Here is a 21,220-nt window from a genome sequence, read left to right on the forward strand (position 1 = left end):
GTCACATCCTTTTTGAGAGCATAACCAACCACACATGCTAGCTGTACATGATGATCAAGTATGCAGATGCCACGATGCATGCACAGAGGGTTTTAAATTTTGTGACTATTTTATTGTTTTAGAAACATTTTATTAAAAATGTTCAAATATTTCTTCCAGTTCCTGTATTTCTTATAATCTTCCTGAGCTGGGAAAACCCATTTGATAAATATTTACAGGATCTTGCTTGACTATAAGAAACCAGTTTATCAGAGATCTGAAACCTGAGTATACATTTTCATATTCTTTCATATTTGAAGGCTGAGTCTAGATAGTGTCTACTAATATCTGTACTTTTGAGGTTTCTTCTGTTCTGCTGACTAATTCAATCATTATTTTCCTTGGAAGGATAAGACTGCAACTAATAATCATATACATATATATTTGCCACAACCTCATTTCAGAATGAAATCAGCAGAATGTCAAGTTGCCCCCTTTTGTGTGCTTCTAAAACTTTTTCAAGTATATTAATTCTTAGCTAATATATGATTGAATTTAGCAGTTCAAGCTTTCCTGGCACAGTCTTATTGAATAAGAGACTTGAAATTTTCCTCTCTTTTGTACAAGAGATGACACTTGTGCTCAGCAGAGGTTATCATGGCCACCCTCTCAGCGAGGGAACTCTTAGAAGTGTAGTGTATCACAAGCACAACATAAAATATGCTCACTGGATGGTTATTTGCATTTCCCTTCTCTTCGATTTCCTTTAGGTCCCAGTACAAGTTCACAGAATGAATTTTGTGAGAAAGAATTTGATATCAGGGAGTGGATTTTTAAAAAAAGATCCCAGTTTTTCTCTACACTGTTTGGAGGTAAATTGTGCAACTCACAATTCTGTCTGAAGAGCTTCTGGTTCCTTAGCATATATATAACACCCCCAAACAAACAACGGTGCTGTAAGTTACAGTTATTTCTCTGATTTCACACTTACTGATTATTTTTCTGTTTCTGCAGCTAAGAATTTATTTGACTTTTTATGTTTCATCAACAAATACAAATACTTTACAAGAAATACTCTTAGGTGGTGGGAAATGGTCTCTCATCCCCCTGCCTCAATGGATGTCATTAACTCTTTTTCTCCATTTTTCTAAATAGAACCATCTAGAGAATTAATAATAGATAAAAAAAAACTAAAGCATACTACTCACAAAGGAAGGGGGACTAGAACCTCTCACAGAGGGAAAAGACACTAAGATGGGCTTTCAAGTAATACTCAGATATTTGAATTTAAGTCAACTATACATTAACTTTCTATTTTTTGTTTGCTATTTCTCTCCATTTAACCTCCTTTACTTTTCAATTATTTTTCAATATCTCCTATGTTGAAAATGTTTTAATTTATAAGAACACTTATGTCTTTTTCCTGTTGACAATCGGTTAGAGTCTGCCATTATATGTACTTACGTATACATGTGTCTCCGTGTGTGTATATTTGTGTGTGTGTGTGTGTGTGTGTGTGTGTGTGTGTGTGTGTGTGTGTGTATAAAGGTGAGAAAGAAAAATAGAACTCCTGAATATAAAGCAAAGAAAAGAATTCTTGCATTTCTAAGAAATAGTCCAGTGTCCTTTAGTAGACTGTTTTCATTTTTTGTTTTATTGGTTTCCTGAGACAGGGTTCTGTAGCCTTAGCTGTCCTGGACTGACTTTGTAGACCAGGATGGCTTCAAACTCACAGAAATCCACCTGCCTCTGCCTCTCTTAGTGTTGGAATTACAGGTGTGTGACACTGCACCCGACTTATATTTAATATTAATCATATAGATATATATTTTAAAAATCAATGAATTTATATCTAGCAAGAAAACACTGGGTATGAAGTAGATCTACAGGGGTATGCTAGGGATATGAGGTGCGTTTTGAACACTATGTTAGGAGGAGGAGTACAGGGTAAGAATGAATCAAAATGGAAGATAGGTAATTAAGAATTTATTTAAGAAAGGTTAATGTAATTAAAATCAGCAGACTAGAAGATATTCGCAAAATTTGTATTTTACAGTATAGTTTGGGTCCTACAAATTAATAATAAAATATAATTAAACAGCAATAAAGGTCTTCATAAAATGACCCCAAGATAAATAATAAAAAAGTAAAATAAACATATAGAAGGATTCTTCAATTTCATGCTATGAAAAAAGCAAGTTTATAATACTCCCATAAATTAATTAAAAACTAACCATAAAATCAGAAATGACTGAGAGCTGACAAAGATGTGCTAATATAGGAAAGTTACAGTTGGCCATAGTGCAAACATTCTGAGGAACAGGTGGCTCTATTTAGTAGTAATAATTATAAGAATGCTTATCGATTCAATAATGTAGCTCCAAATATGGCTTGGATGTGAGTATTACATGCTTGAATATTTGGGTCCTAGATTGTGTCACTGTTTAGACGGTTGTAGAATGTTTTAAACTGGGATGTAGCTGGGGTCCATAGTTTCTGAACATGCCATACCTCCAGCTCTCTGTTTTCTGCTGATAGCATAGCTCAAGTGCCTATTACATGGTTGCATTGTCATGGAGTTGTACACCACTGTTCCTTCCTCTAGCATATTTGACTATATTGAAAATTATAAATCAAATAAAAGTACCTATAGTTTTAGTATTTGGTTCCAATAACAAGAAGGTTAACAAGTACAGAGAATTAACACCCACTACTTGATCTGTTGCTATGGCAAACCTGATCATGCAGTCAGTAGGCCTTAAGGTCTCTTTGCAGGAAATATATGGAAGAGATACAGGATAGAGAAACCTACATAATACTAAGTAGAGTCTCATGAGCTGTTCTAGTGGAGCTACGGAAGAATGGAACACTGATAGGAAAAACAAACAAACAAACAACAATAACAGACAGTGGAGGCCTGTATTATAAAGTCTCAGGAAGGAGCAAAAACTTTATTAGGAAATGATCCTTAGAGTCAGCTTGCTACATTCTAATAATCTGTGTTCTGCTTAAGTCAGGAAGTTGAATTCAAAAGTGATAAATTAAGTAAATTGGTAAAAATTGTAAGTGTAATATTTAAAACGGGGCATAAAAGGCTGCTCATTTCTTTTAGCCAGATTTATGAAAAGTGAAGCATAATTTGATGAGGAAAGGACTGTGAATCTGATTAAAGTTGTACTTAGGTTGTCCTGGGGAAAAGTGACTACTATTGCTAAGAGAGAGTAATATCACAGAAGAGAAATCATGTCTTTTTCATTGCCACAACAGAAAAATATACCTTGAGTGTGAGCCTGATTCATGCAAACTTTCAGAATGTAAAACTGAAGACTCACTTGAAAAAAACTCATTCAAAAGAAGGGTGCCTGAAAAGGCAGATCTTCCGTGCTTCTCTCCTGGAAAATGGCTGCCTAGAGAGGTATTTTCCCACAATTGGCCCCCAGAGTCTGAAGGCTGCTAAAGGCCGTGGCTCAAAGTGGCCAGACGATGTCTCACGGTGACAGCGTAAGTTGGCAATCTCACATGGTGCTGCTTTTGCAGGATTGAAGAAGGCAATAGTTATGGGGTCCATGAAGCTTGAGTCAAGATTCCAGATAAAAGCAGATGAGCAGAAGGAATTTGTGATAGATAAAAATAGTCTACAAGGAATTCCCCGGAGGTTGATCATGGAGTTGTGAACGTGAAACCTTGTTGACAAGAAGAATTTGAGATACTGAAGGCACCAGAAGTATACATACAACTAAGACCTAATAGTTAATATCAGTTGTCAGCTTGATGACATCTAAAGTCACCTATGAGACACACCTTTAGGCATGAGAAGGAGGGACTTATCTTGAGTACATTAGTTGTAGTGTGAAGACCTGCCAGCTCTGGGTGGTTTCATGCCACAGGCAAGGATCCTGGGTTTGGGGAGAAAGTACACAGTATCCACCACTCTCTGTGTCTTTACTATAGACACAGTACAGCCAGATGCCTAAAGTTCTTGCTGCCACTACTCCGCTATCATGATGGACTATCACCTCAAACTGTGGTAAATCCTTTCACCCTTAAGTTTTTGTTTGTTGTTTGTTTGTTTGTTTGTTTTTTGTCATGTTATTTTATCACACACAGGAACAGTTAACCAAAACAGTGGCCAAGCTACAAAAACTGTAGTTGGTGAATGGAACAAGTGCATGCTCCAGCCTGTTCTGCAAACAACAGGTCTATCTGGACTCACAAGGTCACATGTTTGTAGCATTAGTCCCTTATTAGTGGTACACTGTGGATGATGGTGGACCATTTAAAATATGGAGCCTATCTGCCATCAGATGAAGGTCCAGAGGAGTAGTGCTTGTATGTGACAGGCAAACATGTTTTCAGGCTTAGGGATTTTTTCCAAGTTTATTCCAGATAATATCAAGGAGCTGCCAAGGCCCCCAACACCATAGGACTACCCACAGTGATCTTGTTTTATCATTGTGATGAACCAAATCTCTTCAATTTATGAGTCAAAAATTCATCTTCCTCCCATTAAGCTGCTGCTTCTTGCATAATGTGGAAAGTAACTATGCAAGGATTAAAGAAATGGTCATAATGTCCTATAAGAAAAAGATATATGTACAGCTATAAAAGTGTTCTTAGTGTAAAGAGTTTAGGGAAAGTTGAAAGTATTTATTTGGCATATGGATAATCAATATCATGTGATGCTATCTAGCAATTACACAGAGTAGATTAGCTCCACACAGATCACAAGTAATAAAAGCAGCACTGAGTGGAAAAAGTTAAAGAACAGACTATAGGATAAGTGATTTCATTTGTAGAAATTTAAACACATTCGTGCATATTATGGTTTGTATTTTATAAGAAAAAATCTGATCCAAATCCAAATGGGCTTCTCTTAATGAGGAAGAGGGGTGGGCTTTAAAGATTAAAAAAAAAAAAAGAATAAGAAAACGATTACATGTAAAACAATCATGGTTCCATGTCGAGAAGTGAGGGAGTTAATTAACCCATCCCTTCATTCATGATCTCCAAAAGATAAAGGGGAAATGGAAGTAAACGGGGTGATGAGTATACGTGGAAAAAAAGACACGTGTCCTAATGATTTAATATAAGATTTCATGATCAATATGTTAAGTGTTGCAAGCTACAAAATTATATATTGCAAAAGAAGTACAAAGTAGTTGAATAAAAATCTTGGTTAGAATGGCGAAAAAGTGCAAGGTTTTGAAAGTTGGATATTTGAAGATATTCTGAGAATGTGAGACCACATGTGATTGAGAAGTGTGGGTAGGCACAGGCATCACAGTGAAGTTCCACCTTAGAGTCAGGGGAATAAATGTTAAGATCTTTGCTGTAGTACCTTTTCCAGAGTAGAATGGAACTTGCCAAGGCTTGCACATAGACACAGTTGAGAATCAAAGATTGAGAGAGGTATACACTGTACCCAAAGATGGGCATTCCCTTCAGTGTTTGTGAATCTACATCTATAATCACTTTCTTAAAACAAAATAAAAATTGGCAACAATAAAATTTTTTCATCTAAAATACAAAAAAAGCCCTGCAAGAGTAAGAATAAAGGTGCCACTGTTGAAAAAAAATGTAGTTTGCTTTACATTAAGAGGGAACAGGAAGAAAGGTATAACATTCTTCACAATAGTAGGAGAAAAGTGTTGCAAACTGACCATGGGCTGCCCGCCAAAGAGCAAATAACAGGGTTAAAATGATATGCACTTAACTGTAATTTCCTGGATTGTTAGGAGAACAATCAAGGAGATTGGTGTTTGGAAATTAAGCCAGTGACAAAATAGGGCATTTTAGAAAAACAGAAAATAAGAGAGGAAATACAGAAGTGAAATTTGTAATATTTCTTAAATAAAAACCAAAGTCATAAAAGTAATAGTTATTTATCTTATATTTAACAAGTAAAACGTGATGTGTGATTTTAAAAGACAAAATCCAGAAAACTTAGTTCATCCCTATAGCAAAGTCCAGCTAGTAAAGAATTTCAGAAGCAAATAAAAAATATGAGAACGTCACAAAAAACAAACAAACAAACAAACAAAAAACCCCACAAGGATTGAAAACAGGGGTGTTCTGGCTCTGACTTGCTTGAATCCTTGAATCATATTCTTTCTTTTTTTTTTCCTCCTTTTTGTATTTTTAAAATGTCAAGATGAGTTGCATTAATATTAAATGCAATAGAAAAAAATTTTTTTAAAAAAAGGAATAAAGTAAGGAATGACGGAGATAAGAGGATGACAGGAAAGAAGAAACACTTATATTAAAGTATAGGATTTCTGTGCCAATAAATTTTTAATGTGCTATGAGTTTTCTGCTTTTTCAAAGTGGTGAAATAAGAGAAATATGTAATAAAACATTTTATACATGGACAATTAAATCCGGTAATAAAACATATCTGCGAATTACATAAATATTGACAATGGTGTTAATCTTTGCTTCAAGGAGAGATTAATTATCAACTGGCTAAATTATTTGTGTAAGAAAACCTTCGTTTCAACATTATTGTTATAATACAGGTCTGTTCCTACTACATCATAATCGAGGCAGTTGTGAAACAAGTAAAGAGTGAGTTATGACATAGCTCTCTAGGGACTTCCTCCCAGGCTAGGCTTAAACCAACTCCATTAGGATTAACTTTGAACCTGGTTACATTCGTTAAAAGGTTTAAGTTTATGGAAGTAGACACTTATTAGCTATTAACTCATTAGTAATTTCATGTAGTGCCAATCCACCTCTGATGCACTAATAATTTCATCTGTATCAAAGAGTAAGTTATGATTCCCACTGATCTATGATCATAACTTATTTAGGGTCAAACAAATATTTTGTTTTCTACTCTTAACAAAATAACTCTTTCCACACAACAAACTACTCTATTTGGTGTCTTTTCGGGATTGCTTTATTTAGAATCTTGGAGAAGAAAGAGTACAATAAAAATTTCTGAATATTATAAACGAAGTTTCAATTTTTAACATGATAAAACAATCAGACACCACCATCAATCACAATAAAATTAAAAGGTTAAAATGATGTAATGGTCTCTGAAAATGTAATAGTCTATGGTTGCATATTAATTTTCCCAAATTAGACTGACTGCTATTTACAACAGAGGGGAAATTCTGTAATTTAATTTCTCACTTTAGGTTTTCTTATTTCAATGGATCAATAAATGAAAAAGAAGGGATAATAAAGGACTCCAAAAAGTCAAATCGACCCATGACCACACATCCTCAGCAATATCACATCCTACACAGGGAAATATATGCAAAGAATGAGAACAGAAGACTTAATAATGGAAATGTTTGGTTTAGGGATAGCTCCAAATATTAACTTGATTGCTTGAAAAAAATGGATGAAAAATGTCATCTTATTAGAAAAAATAAAATGTATGAAGGCTCATGATACACAGGTTCTTGGAAGTTCAATGAAGCTTTTAGACTGAGAGACTTTTATAAAGCATAAGAACTGAAAGTTAACTGTAGAAGTGCATTAGCTAGAAAATAAATGCACTGAAATGCAGTCATCAAGGTTAATCAAGATACATCTATGGATGCAACAGAAAAGGCCCTACTTGTATTGATGTCATGGATTGAAATTTATGTGATAAAGTATTTTCATCGCTATCTTGCTTTCTTGTCTTGTAAATACTTAGAATAGCTCCCAAAGAATTTTATTGATTAGATGCTTTAGCATAGATGATGCTCTTCCTGTTTCACAGTTTCAACATGTGTATCTCATTTTATATATATATATATATATATATATATATATATATATATATATATATATAAAGATAAAAATCATGGGAATGAAGGAAGGTCAAGAAAGAAAAAATTTTATGTTAAAGTCTAACAGCAGCTGAGTTATTCTTAGCCACTATTTTGATTTGGCAGTAATATTCAAAGTCTTAGTAGAAAAGATATTTTGAAATATGTAAAACTATGTATCATCTATCTATCTATCTATCTATCTATCTATCTATCTATCCTTTGCCTATCCTCTCTATCTATCTATGCCTATGGTTTGTATTTGATACAAATACATCTGGTTAGTAATAGCTTCTGTGGTTTGAAGCCTACATTAATAAAATGAAAGAAATGCTTTCTCTTATCTGGAAGTTAATTAAAATGAAGGCCTGAATTTTTTTCTCAACAAATTTCAGGAACTTATTCAGTTCTAGCCACAAACCTTTAAGAGTCACTGGGACTCAAGAAGACTTAAAAGATAGTAAAAAAGAAATAATCATTATCTGATGCCCAGCTATAGTGAGATACAATTTCAAATGTGTGATGTGTTTTCTTATAAAACATGCTATGAGAAGGAAATTGTGATCCCTGTCAGGTTAGAACAGTATTACTAATCAGATGAGATGGCTATGGGATACAATAGGAAGCAATGTTGTAACACATCCTTTTCCGAAGGTTTAGAATAGGTTAAAAATGACATAACATTTAAAGGCAATACACAGGATAAATAGGATGATTTCATTAATTTTTTCAAGTTTTTTTTGGGATTTGCTGTCACGGTTTGCAGGATCTACTCACCCACACTGGTGCAGCTTTCCCCATCTGTACCCAGGGACCAGCCTTCGTAGCAGGAGCACTTGACTACATGCTTGTGTTGCTCACACACTTGGCTGCACCTCAGGTGTGAGGCACAGTAGTCCACGATCTCACAAGTTCTGTTATCGTCCTTGAGCTGATGTCCTTCTGGGCAGGAGCAGACAATTCCTCTTCCAGGAACTACAGAACAGTGGTTGCTACAGCCTCCATTGTTCAGAGAACATTCATCTGTCAAGGGACAGACGTTCTTGGTTAGATTGTTTTTTTCAGGCCATCGAACTCACTGATTGAATTCTCTAAGTCTGAAACTTAGAGCCAGGAATTTTGTGACCCAATACAACACAATCCTTTACAGTCATTAGGCTATAAACACTGCTTGAATGATGCAATAGCATATTATTTCTAAAAGATACGAATTGAGAATACAAGTTTTAATTTCTACTGAATTTATAATATAGCTTGTGCTAAACCACAGATGAAAACTGTCCTCAATACAGATTGGGTTAACTCACTTATGTAAATTGTGTTCCTATCATTAAAATTAGTAAAATTCCCCTCAACCTTTTAGAAGCTGTACAAAATCAGTTGTGTATGCCTTTCAAAAGAGAGAGAGAGACATTAATTACCTGAGTATTTAATATTTATAAATAAATTCATATATATTCATATGTATTTACAGTGAAAATGAGTAGTTTTATATGTATCTTGTGTCTTATGTATAGGTTGCTATGACTAAGTCAATGGGACCATGGAAATATAATAAAGAATACACAAAGAAATTCATACTGGTATTCTGGTGCAAGTAATGTTCATTATTCGCCACAAGAATAATACACAAGTTCTTTAAGAAAGAGAAAACTTCCTTCAAACCACTTGTATTTTCACGTTAGATACATGCATTTGTTATTCTTTGCAATCACAAAATTGTGTAATTATGTTTATCGGCTTGACATTGAATAGGCAATTAAAGGTATCTAATGAATAAGATTAATGCTTAAAAACAGGATGCAAGTTCCAAAATTTGGACCAGCATTATCAGGGTGGAAAAGTTTCAGAATGTCATGCTCTTGTCTAAGATAATAGATTCCTGTTTTTACAGCTTCGCTGACTGCTATTGTTTTCTATAGTCTCCCAAGGTTCCCTATGGTTCCCTACTATTCCCTCCACACACAATTTCCTACTATTCCCCAAAGGGAAGCACGTGTACAACAACAAGACCAGAAGCTTTGTTGCAGAAGTGTTATTTTGAGCTGGGTATGCATGACTCTAGCCCTTAATGAGGGTGGCTGATGAAGGCAGATCTTTGTGTCCATGAGGCCAACCTGGTCTACACAGTGAGTCTGATGATGACCATGTCTCCACAGTGAGCTTGTATCTTAAAACAAAATAAAATAAAATGATAACATCAACAACAACACAAGTCAAGCAAAAGTAAGGATTAAAAATTGTTTCTCAAAACTGTTATAATTAAGTACTATTGTGTAATAATTAATGAATTGTAATAATATTTTCATGCATAACTTTAATATGTCCTTATAGCTCTAGAATCATATTTCTTGTAAAGATGAGCTGAAATACAAGGCATTCATAAAAGATTCCTATATTTTAAGGTTTTCTGTATGGTTCACCACTTTTCTATACTGTATGTCATTATCAAAACTAATGACACTAAAAAGGTACATAATTCTATTAACTATTTTTACATAAGAATTCAATTCCTGGGATCCAAGATGCCAGTACCAATCTCACACTGCCTCTGATTAGCAGGAAAGCCAGGACTACAAAGCAACCTAAGGACCAAACTGAGAGCTACAAAACACCAGTACTGCTGATTCCCAGGTGAGAGGGATCCACGTTGTGTGGGGCACAGGTTGGTCCAAACCCTGGCTACCAGCTAACCCACAGAAAAATCCCGGGGAACAGCTTATATTAGACGCCATCTTAGGAAGGACTGTGGAATATCCTTGCATCTCTGGGCTCTCACCAACTGTCTGCTGCTTACTGGATCCAGGGCAGGGAGTGGGCAGGCAGAGCTGAGTCCCGACACCAGACACAGTCAACATTAGCTGCCTCCTGAGTTACAGTGCGGGGCACCCAAGCACCTTTCAGCTCTGATCTCACTCAGCCACCAAGCTGCTTGCTGGCCTAGCAAAGCAGTGTCACAGAGCAGATAACATACCCCTGCCATCTCAAGAGGGATTAAAGTTCCAATTTCTCATAGCAGCTTTATTCGTAATAGCCAGAATCTGGAAACAACCTAAATGTCCCTCAAGCAAAGAATGGATACAGAAACTGGTACATATGTACAATGGAATACAATTCAGCTATTAAAAACAAGTACATCGTGAAATTTGCAGCCAAATAGATGGAACAAGGAAAGATCATCCTGAGTGAGGTAACTCAGACATAGAAAAAGATGCATTGCATATATTCAGTCATTAGTGGATATTAGTCACATAATACAGTATAACTACACTACAATACAGAGACTGAAACATCAACCAAGGACCATGTATGATATGGACCTAGACCCTCTTACTCAGTTGTAGCAGCACAGTATCATTATGGATCCCAAAATGTGGAGAGTAGGGACTACTTTGGACATGCACTCTGGCCACCAAACTTAAATCACATCCTCCCCGGCAGGAAGGCCTTGCCAGGCTTCAGAGGAAGAGGTTACAGGTAGTACAAATGAGACTTGATAGGCTGAGGTCAGATGTTAGGGGAGGAGGGCTCCCCTTTCTGAGGACTAAAGGAGGGAGGAGAGGGGATGAGGGAGGGAGGGGTGACTGGGAGAGAATGAGGGGGGATACAGTCGGGATGTGATGAATTTAAACTGCAGAATGAGCAGGTAACTTACATTACTAATCCCACTCTATGGGAATAGCTCTGAGACTGGCTGAGGCATGAATGTCTAGGCAAAAACAATGCTTCTTGTTGGCTACAGAACCCCTATGAATTACTATTATTAGGTCCTGTACTTCATATGGCATGAATGAAGATTTACAGATGTCTTTTTTTTTCCTGCTCATACAAAGAGCAGAAAACCAGCCTAAATTGTACTGTGCATCATGCACACTTTATAAACTTATAATTTTAGGACAGGATAATGCTTGGGAGAAATTATATGCTTTCAGAACAAAAGAACCGGACACTGACATTGGATCAAGCCTGAAAGGATGCATTCCTCTCAGCATGCTGTACACTGAAATCCTGTAACCCTCATCTTCCAGCACCAAGTGCTTCAGTTGCTGTTCCTCATCAGAACAAGACGGCTTCTAGACGCTTTCAAATAAAGCTTTAGTCCCAATTGGTCCAGCATTTCAGACTGTCCTACATAGGACTCTAATAAAACCTGGCATTTCTCGATATTTAGAAACTGGACCACAAATGCTGCTCTTAGCTTGTTTAACCATTTGCCCAATTTTACTTGGGTACCTACAGAAGTATTATATGTCCCAAATCAGATGGAAGAAACCTTAATAGAATGACACCCTATTTCCTTTAAGAGAGGAGCAGGCATGTTTTTGGTCGCCTTCTTGGGCTATAGAGGGCTATTATTGATGTGAGTGGGTTACAAGTTATTATTGGTCTTATTTAGAGAGAAAACAAGGTTAGATTCAGTGATGTCTCTCTTTTCCTTTATCTTACATTCTTAGGTTTGGAGATAGGGGTTGAAAAGAAAGAAGGTGGAATATAGAAATACATAGGGAAGATAGAACAAAAAGTAGAATAGTGAATCTACTCCTCAATTAATGACTCAATTGTTATAGACTGTATAGATTGTATATAATGCCTCACGAGGTTATAGAAATTTGTGTATAGATGCAAAATAAGTTTAATTCTAGATACAGTGATATAGAATTCAAATGTAAGTTTATTCTTCACACACACACACACACTATATATATATATACTATATATATTCTAATATGCTGTATTGTACCCATATAAATAAATTATATTTAAGTTGCTTTCATTCTCAGACCCACACTAGAGATAGATGCAAAGAAAAATCACAGGAGAGGCCAAATGCATTTTCCTTGCTTCTGTGTAACTGACATGGACCAGGTCATCTTATAGGGCTCAGTTTTGGCTTTTATAATTCTGCCAAGTGATAATGATTGCTAGAGGGGCATTGATTACATGTTATAAAGGACAAACCAATAACAAGGGGTGAAATACAAGTTTCTTTTTTGGGGGGGATTTCCTTTTTTATTAATTTATTCTTGTTACATCTCAATGGCTATTCCATCCCTTGTATCCTCCCATTCTTCCCTCCCTCCCATACACTACCTCAGTGTTTTTTGCTTTCTTTTAATCAGGAATCATATCCAGGTTATTTCTGTTAAACTTGAGGAGTAAAGAAAGTAAGTTACGCTGTTCTGGAGTGCTCTGCAAGTTCTGCAATTCAGTTAAGAAAATATGAAGGCTAAAAGATTCTAAAGTTTTTCTCTAGGGAATAATTTTAATAGCTTCATTAAATTATAATTGAAACTTCAAAATGCTGCACATACTTAATAAATACAACTGGATGAATTTGGGCATCTGCATGGTGGTGGGGGAGGTAGTGTGTGTTACTATAAATACAAAGAAATAAACTTATACCCACCACCTCAAAAAAAATAAATTATAGCACAAGGTTTACTTCTAATACTTTGCAAGTGCCATTGAAGGCTGTTTAGGATAAATAAGTTATATAAGTTAATTCTTAGTTGATCAAATCATGGTAATGTCAATTGCCAGTCTATTTTTTACCACAAGAATATACATCTTAGGTGCAGCAGATAGATATTATTCTATAGAAAGATGTTTTCAAAAACTTCAGAGACATGCAGAATATGGTGTTGAAAATGTTTTTGTTATTTTAAAGATTCACTGACAACAAGACATGTTAACTCCTGGCAACACCCAACCTACGTCAAAGAGGATGATGAGCATCAAAGAACTTCCTAATGGAGATGACTTCAAATGTGGCAAGCAAGCCACAGGGCAAATGTCATTTCTACCAGAGACACAATTCCACCTTAAAAAGATGCTGGCAGAGTCAATGGCCAAACTCTGCCAAGACTGGATAAGCAAGTCCTCAAGAGTTCCTGCTTCACAAATTTGTCTGTCAGGTGTATTGGGTCAGAAGGCTGAAGACGATGCTCCAATATTATAGTGAGTTTTGGGTGACTATTCATGTAGCAAACTGTCTTTGTCATCTTCTTATTTGGAAAGCTACTAACCTACACTCCTGGCATATTCAGGTAATCAAGTTTATTCCTTCTTAAGTAGTCTCTGATGAAGTTGAATATTAGGTAGCTTAGTTTTACAATGAAGCTTAGTTGTTTAGGGGTTAAGATGTTTTAAGTTGATAATAACAATATGTGATGGAGAGTGATTTACATTCAGAATTTTAGATGCACCAAGATAAGAAAGATGTTTTCTTCAAGGCTGTCAAATATGAATAGCCAAAACACTAAGAATGTAACATTTATATAATTCCTGATTGTGTCAAGGCTCTTCTTGTTATAGGTAGTCTATTGTATATATGTATAATAATATAAATGTATGTGTAAAAAATAATTCATTAAAAAAAATCCAGCCCACCCAAAAACAGACTCTTTGGAGACCCAAACTAAAGACCATTCATGTAACATTCTGGTAAAGAACCTGGCTATGTTTCACCAATGTACTGAAAATCTGTGTGCAACTCAATTCAAAAGTAATAAACCAAATTATTTGACAAAAAAAGAATTCAATTCCTGGTAGGTATTATTTTGTAAGGAAACAGATTTATTTTCAATATGCTTGTTCCCCAGTAATCATAATCATTTGATAAAGGGAGCCATTTTGAAGTAGTTGCCCCATTTTAGTTCAGTTGTTATTCTTTTTCAAGAGAATTACTGTAAAGAAATGTTATTGTGCCCAGTAGGTTAAAAAATAAGTTTTTACAATATTTTTTGCTTATTTCAAATATCACTTTTGTGATAGCACTACGAATTTCTGATGCCATCTATAACAAATTTTAGGAGAAACAAAATTCTATGGATCAACCAAGTCACAGCTGTCTTTTTCTGATCATTATTTTATGAGCTCCAGGGGCCAAATGTTGTTCTCAACATTCTTTAGACTCTTTACACATGCCTCCTCTAGCACTGTTTATAAAGCACACCTAAATCCTCTACTTGATAAATCTCTGATTGCCTCAAGGTGGAAAACATGTATTTTCTCCTATATGTATTGTTTGGCATAGGGAGATGTCTATTTGAAGATTTTCTAAAGTCTATTAAATTGATAATTTTAACTAGATAATCATACTGAGGGAAATTATTAGACAAGCTCTTCAACGAAGAGATAGCGTCATAGCAACCCAGGTCATCCTTAGCCTCATCATCCAGCTTCTCCTGCTTCCTGTAACAAACAAAACACAGTTTCTTTTGTAAGGTCTGAGGACTCATGAACATCCACACAGTGAGTCGTGCTGGTAGCAGGGAGAAGGCTTCCCTGCTCTCAGTGACTCCCTGATGGCGATCAGCTCATCTAATGCACAGTAATCAGGAGCTAGATATGTAATACCTGCAGAGCTGCGTAACTGGCAAATGAGTAATCTAGTTTTGCTGCTTTCAGAAAGTCATATTTACTACACTTTATAAAGCCATTGAGTGCCATGTGTATGTGTATAGATGTGTGTGTGTGTATACATATATATATATTTAATGCAAAAATCTCATTTGAAGTGAATAAATGAAATGAATGAGTGTTATGAATAAGTTGATGTGAATAGATTAAAAGGTTCTCATGTCTGGAGAGAAGTAAATGGGACAGAATAAGCAATAAGCAGTACCGCAAAGGTCGCCTTCATCAGACCCATCAGGACAGTCCCTCCTCCCATTGCAGAGTTTCTCTGGCTGCAGGCACACGGAGGTATCATTAGCACAAGGGTACTTCGGTGGTCCACACAAGAAACTGTCACAGTCTTCTTCATCAGACTGATCTTCACAGTCAACATCTCCATCACATACCCAGGCATTGTTGATGCATCTCCCTGAAGAGAAAAGAGAGAAATGCATTTGAAGTTTATAATCAGATCCCAGTAATGAACAGCCAGTACTGTTTATGTCAGAGTCAGAATCATTTGCTATTAGCAAGAAATCTATTTGTTGATAGTTTGGCAGTCTGTTTTCATGATGTATTGACTTGTTTGTAACTGCTCCTAGATTGTGAGTATTGGTGTCTTCTTTAATTTCAAATTATCTTCCATGTTATTAAATAAAAAGATTTCTGGGAGTAGTTGAAAGCCTAAACAAGTTTCAGAAGTACATTTTAATGGTACACTTTTCTGTCAGTTATTTTCACAGTCTAAAATGTAATGTTGGTTAGCAGTATTAGTTATTACCCAAGTTGAAACTGAGGCAAGTGCTGTGTTTTAGGGGACGTAGTGTCTTATTTATTTATGTAATCTAAATACCTCAAAACTTTTTACTGAGATATATATATATATATATATATATATATATATTATATATATAGTGAAATGATCAGGAAAGCTACTTCATAAAATAAGTCATCCCTGTAATCCTGAGCACTAAAAACAGCCCAGGCTGTCTTGCCTGGGCACAGCAGATGAGAAAGAGCTAAGTCCTGATGTGACTTGATGTGCTGAGTGAGTTGGTCGGGGTAGGCACCCCTTTTCTGAGGACAATGGAAGAGGAAAAGAGGATGGGAGGGAGGGACCTGGAGGGGAGGAGGGAGGGTCTATGATCAGGATGTAAGGTGAATATATAAATTAAAAAAAACACTCCTTGAAGAATTGACAGCCCTGATTTTAGTTTACTACAGATTCAAAGTGGCCAATGCAACACAAATTCAAAATAAAAACAAATATGTTGACTGATGTAGAACATCTGAGGACCCAGATTGTGTTGATGTACCTATAGACACCTGAAGTTTGACACAGATGCCAAATCAAACAAACAAAATACATAGGAGAAAAGCATTTGACACAACTGCTCTTAGAAAAGTTGACATCTCCATGTAGAAGAATGAAACTTGACCATTGTCTCTAACCCTGTATACAAACCCTGATTGGAAATGCATGAAAACCTCAATGTTAAACCACAAACTACAACAGAAAAAATAGTAGGACATGCATTTTAGGCTATAGGCTCAAGCTATAATAGGACTCTGGTCACCCAGGAAACAGAATCAACAATGGACCAGTGGGAACCTGTGAATACAATACAGAAATGCTTCTGTATTGCAGAGGAAACAGCTAATCAATTGAAGAGGCAGCCTACAGAATAGGAAAAAAAAAAAAACCCGAAACACATGCTACTTATCTAATTAGTGTCCAGAATATGCAAGTAACTCAGAAAACTAAACTAAGAACACAATCAAATAAAAAAGCCGGCCCTGGAAGTGGGTGGAGACTTCTCACAAACAAAATAAAATAAAATAAAATGGCCAAGAAAGGTAAGTTAAAGCTTATTTGAGATTTCAGAGTACTCCAGTCAGAATGGCTAAAATTAAGACAATTAACGGTTCAAATGCTGTAAAGGGTATGGAGCAAGAGGGAACCTCTCACACTGTTGGTGGAAGTGCTGTGGGGACCCATGCCAAATTCTGCCCCGTCAGAAATCCTGTGCTTAGGCTGTATGCTGTGACCTCCAAGTTACTGACCTTTACCTCACCATGAGGTCTTGTGTTCTAGGCTATCCTTGGACTACTTACCTTTGAAAGAAGCAGAGAAGCCTCAACTTGGAACCACCCAGAGGATCTAGGAAGTTCTTACAAGGAACTACTCAGAGAACTAGGAAGTTCTACAGGGAGAGATTTAGACTATTGCATTCTTGCGTGGGGGCTAGGATGGGTGAGATAAGAATATATCCTATTGACCTTGCCCTATATATGTTTCTGCTAGTCGGCAATAAAGTGAATCTTGATCAGAAATTTCCCGACTTGATTCGTTATTTCTCGAGTCTCTGTATCCTACTTTCAATCCCCACTCCCTCTTTCAGGTGAACCCTGATTCGATTTTTCCTGTGGGCTGGAACCTGACAAGTGCAAACTACTTCAGCCTCTTAGAAATTGGTGTGGGGATTCCTGGGGGGCGGGGGGACCTGCCAGTCACAGGGGCACTCGCCTGTAATCTCTGCACTCATGGAGGCAGAGGCAGGCAGATTTCTTTGAATTCGAGGCCAGCCTGGTCTATAAAGCAAGTCCAGGACATCCAAAGCTAAATAGTGAAACCCTGTCTAAAAAAATAAAATAAAAATAAAAAAATGAAAACAAAAACCAAACAAAACAAAACCATTATTCCAGTAGATTTGTCCCAGAAACCTCTGAACAATATAGATGATTACTATTTCTCTTGATTTCCCACCAGAACGGATGTTAAAACATTATTGCTGAAGATACAACAGAATTGTCACAAGACATGGTTAAACAAAGTTGTTACTGCTCACAAATCTTTCTCCTTGTTAGCTAACCTGTATAGTACCAGAAGGTGCTACATGGTCTACTGGAAAAATGTCAACAGTTTATTCACCTTTGAACCCTGTGATCTACAGTAATGACTAGTTTGGCAAGGAGACAATACCTATGTAAGCAACAGTGGCATGAATGTTTACCAAAGTAGCCAACTGCTTTGTGATTGAATTTGAGGGTCATGGCACAGGAGAAAATGCATCTGTAGTGTTGTACATCTGAACAAAATCCATGGTTGGTATCTGATAGGTTCTAGGGATATTTTTATTGTTATTATTTTGCTAAGTGAAAGTAACACCAAAGTGGCCTCTAAATTTGTAACTCTATAACTATAGTTAAGTGTAGATTACAGGCCCTAATGAGAGAAGTAACTTTGTGTGTAGCGGATGCTAGTTAATGCAGAAAGTCACAACTGGTCAGCACGCAGAGAAAAAGTGATTATGTAATGCTCTGCCAGAGTGGAACTACTGTGTCACTCCTATCTCAAGATTTAGGGATCATCCAGGAGGAGTGAAAAAAAAAATGTATTACAAAGGAAAGAGGTCAGCACCAAGCAAAATGAAACAGTATCCTTTAGATATGGTAGGGCCACTGCATTTATGAACTCATGGTAGCTATTGTTGCTTGGGAAAGGCGTAAGAATAATCAAGGCAGATCACATTCTACTAAGGAAGAAGGATGACCTCAACAAATATCCCACTGAGGAGCTGTAGACACTGGCTATTTTATGGGGGGAAGGGAGAATCCATTTCCTTTAAACGTTAAACATAACCTAATGGATGAACCCCACCATTATGGGTCACATGACCTGAGTTAATTGGGCCACCAAAACAAAACAGAGTACAGGAAGCTGGGACAGGGTAGGGAGATGGCTTTGATCTGATAGCAGAGAGGGAAAGTGGAGTGAATGTGATTAAAATGCATTCATTGAAAATTTCATAGACATAATACAAGTATCACATGAAGAAGAACAACATTTTTAAATGTTTTGGTAATTTCATACATACCAATAGAACATGTATAAATGTTTTCTCTTTACTGACTTAAGAAAAATGTGGTTTTTTGTCACCATGTTTTCAAAGTCAACGTGAAGACCACATATAGGGCTATGATACCATTTCCAATGTAATCCTGTTTTGGTGGTGGTGTGGTGGTATTTTCTACTACAGATTCTTTCTCTTTTACAGATTATTTTTATTTTTTCTAGTTAATTATGTTTTCTGTATTGCCCATTGTCAATAAGTCGTATGAATTTTAAAAGGTAACTAGAGATCAACAGTAGTAGTCTGACAAAAATAGTATTACCTCATACAATAGGAGACAAGATAAAATTATTAAATAAAAATATTAGATCAAATGTTTATAAAACACACTGTATTTAAAAGCCATAAAATTTAGAGAACATAATAATAGATTGCATTATTTTAAGTCAAATGAAAATCATATAATCAGTACTGAAACTGATTAAAGTATTCTAGATAATTTTTAAAACATTTATTATTAAAAATATTTCAAGCAACTACTGACTGCTACTTCAGTAATAGATTTGGTTTAAATAAAGACCCATTGTACAATTAATGACAAGATTAAAATGAGTTCTGTGAATCCCAGCTAAGATGCCTACATAGCAGAAATAATGAGTCACAGCAGAAAGGGAGAACATTTCAATTGCAGTGAGTAGAAAAATGGAATTAAAAGTTAATCAAAACAAAAAATTAAGGTTTAAAAATTAAGAATAAAAATTTTTTAAATGAACAAAAAACAGTAATGGATAATAGAACATATCAATTAAAATTTCCCACAGAAAAAGAAATATTTTTATTACACCAAATAAAATTTTATGGCTTTTATATGAAGACTATTACAATTATTAAAGAAACAAGTGAGAGACAAATGTAGACAAATTTTTGAAATCTGACAAAAGATTAATATCCACAGTGGGCAAGAAATTTCCAAAAATTAACAAAGACAAAACCAAGTAATGCCATTTTACTAAATGGGAAAAAAAAACAAAAGTGAATACACAGTTCTCCAAGAAGAAATACAAACAGCCAACGAATAAATCCAAGGTTGTTCAGTATTATTATCCACTATGAAAATGCAAGTTAAAGTCAGGAATCATCATCTCATTCCCATTAAATAGATGTTTAAAAATAACATTAAAAATAACAAAATCAACCAGGTGAGATGACTCAGTGAGTAAAGGTGTTTGCTGTCAAGCTTGATATGATTTCAGTGCCAAGGATACATGCTAGAAGGAAAGAACCAACACTTACAAGTTGTCCTCTGACCTTCACACATGCATTATAGTGTATGTGGGTGCACATATCCACATGTAATAAATTAAAATAAATAAATAAACTTTTTTTAAATTTAAAAAATAAATGCTAACTATGATGTTGCAAAAAAACAAGGTGGGGATTCATAAAGACTGTTGTTGCAAATATAAATGTAATGGAAACAATATGGAGGATTTTTAAAAATAACTCAAAGCAGATGTGCCATAGCTCCACTTCTAGCTATATATCCAGTGGAAATAAAATCAACTTATTAAAAATATAACTGCCTTCCATACTTATTTTGATACTTTCATAACAGTTAAAATGTAAAGTGGGCCCATATGCTCATTAATAGATGAATAAATTAGTGTATAGATTTACACACACATACACACATACATACACAAACATATACAAACATACACATGCAATTGAATGCTATTCAGTCTTTAAAAGATAAAATGCTTTTGCTTCTAGCAATGTGGTTAGACCTGGAAGGCATTATGCTAAGGGACATAAATCAGATAGTTATTATAAATATAATAGCACATGTTCTTTCTCACATGTGAATTTTAAACAAATAAGCAAAAATTCTATCTGAATTGGAATAGTCAGTACTAGAAATTGTGAAAGGAGAGATGGAAGGATAACAGGGGAAGAATAGACCAGCACACATAGGATGGATGTGTTGAAATAGCCTACAGAACCCCATTATTATGTACAGATCATAACTGACTATAAAAATATTAAAAACCTTACTGGGCATATTTATTTAAAACAGAGAGCTTTTCAAATTAATGTGGTAAGATCAATAGCATCCATACATTTTACTAAAATACTGATGTTTTATGAATATAGGATGTTTAAAAGCTCTTGCAATTTAAAACATAACCTAAGATATTAGTTTGATGTTATTTCTCTGTTAGG

At 35.5% G+C, this 21,220-nt stretch overlaps 1 protein-coding gene across 5 annotated transcripts in view; it reads right to left on the reverse strand.

Annotated features, from left to right (window-relative positions):
• Window positions 1-21,220, reverse strand: part of LRP1B (LDL receptor related protein 1B) — a 1,938,012-nt gene that overhangs the window by 625,105 nt on the left and 1,291,687 nt on the right. For all 5 annotated transcript variants that reach the window (XM_084800259.1, XM_084800256.1, XM_084800258.1 and 2 more), the window contains 2 exons: window positions 15,373-15,573; window positions 8,523-8,768 (listed from right to left, as the gene is read on the reverse strand). In XM_084800259.1, the coding sequence (XP_084656385.1) occupies window positions 8,523-8,768; window positions 15,373-15,573 (447 nt within the window). The remainder of the gene's footprint in view (window positions 1-8,522; window positions 8,769-15,372; window positions 15,574-21,220) is intronic.

This window comes from Acomys minous (assembly GCF_964271855.1).
Source record: "Acomys minous genome assembly, chromosome: 10".
In the NCBI taxonomy this organism is placed as follows: domain Eukaryota; kingdom Metazoa; phylum Chordata; class Mammalia; order Rodentia; family Muridae; genus Acomys; species Acomys minous.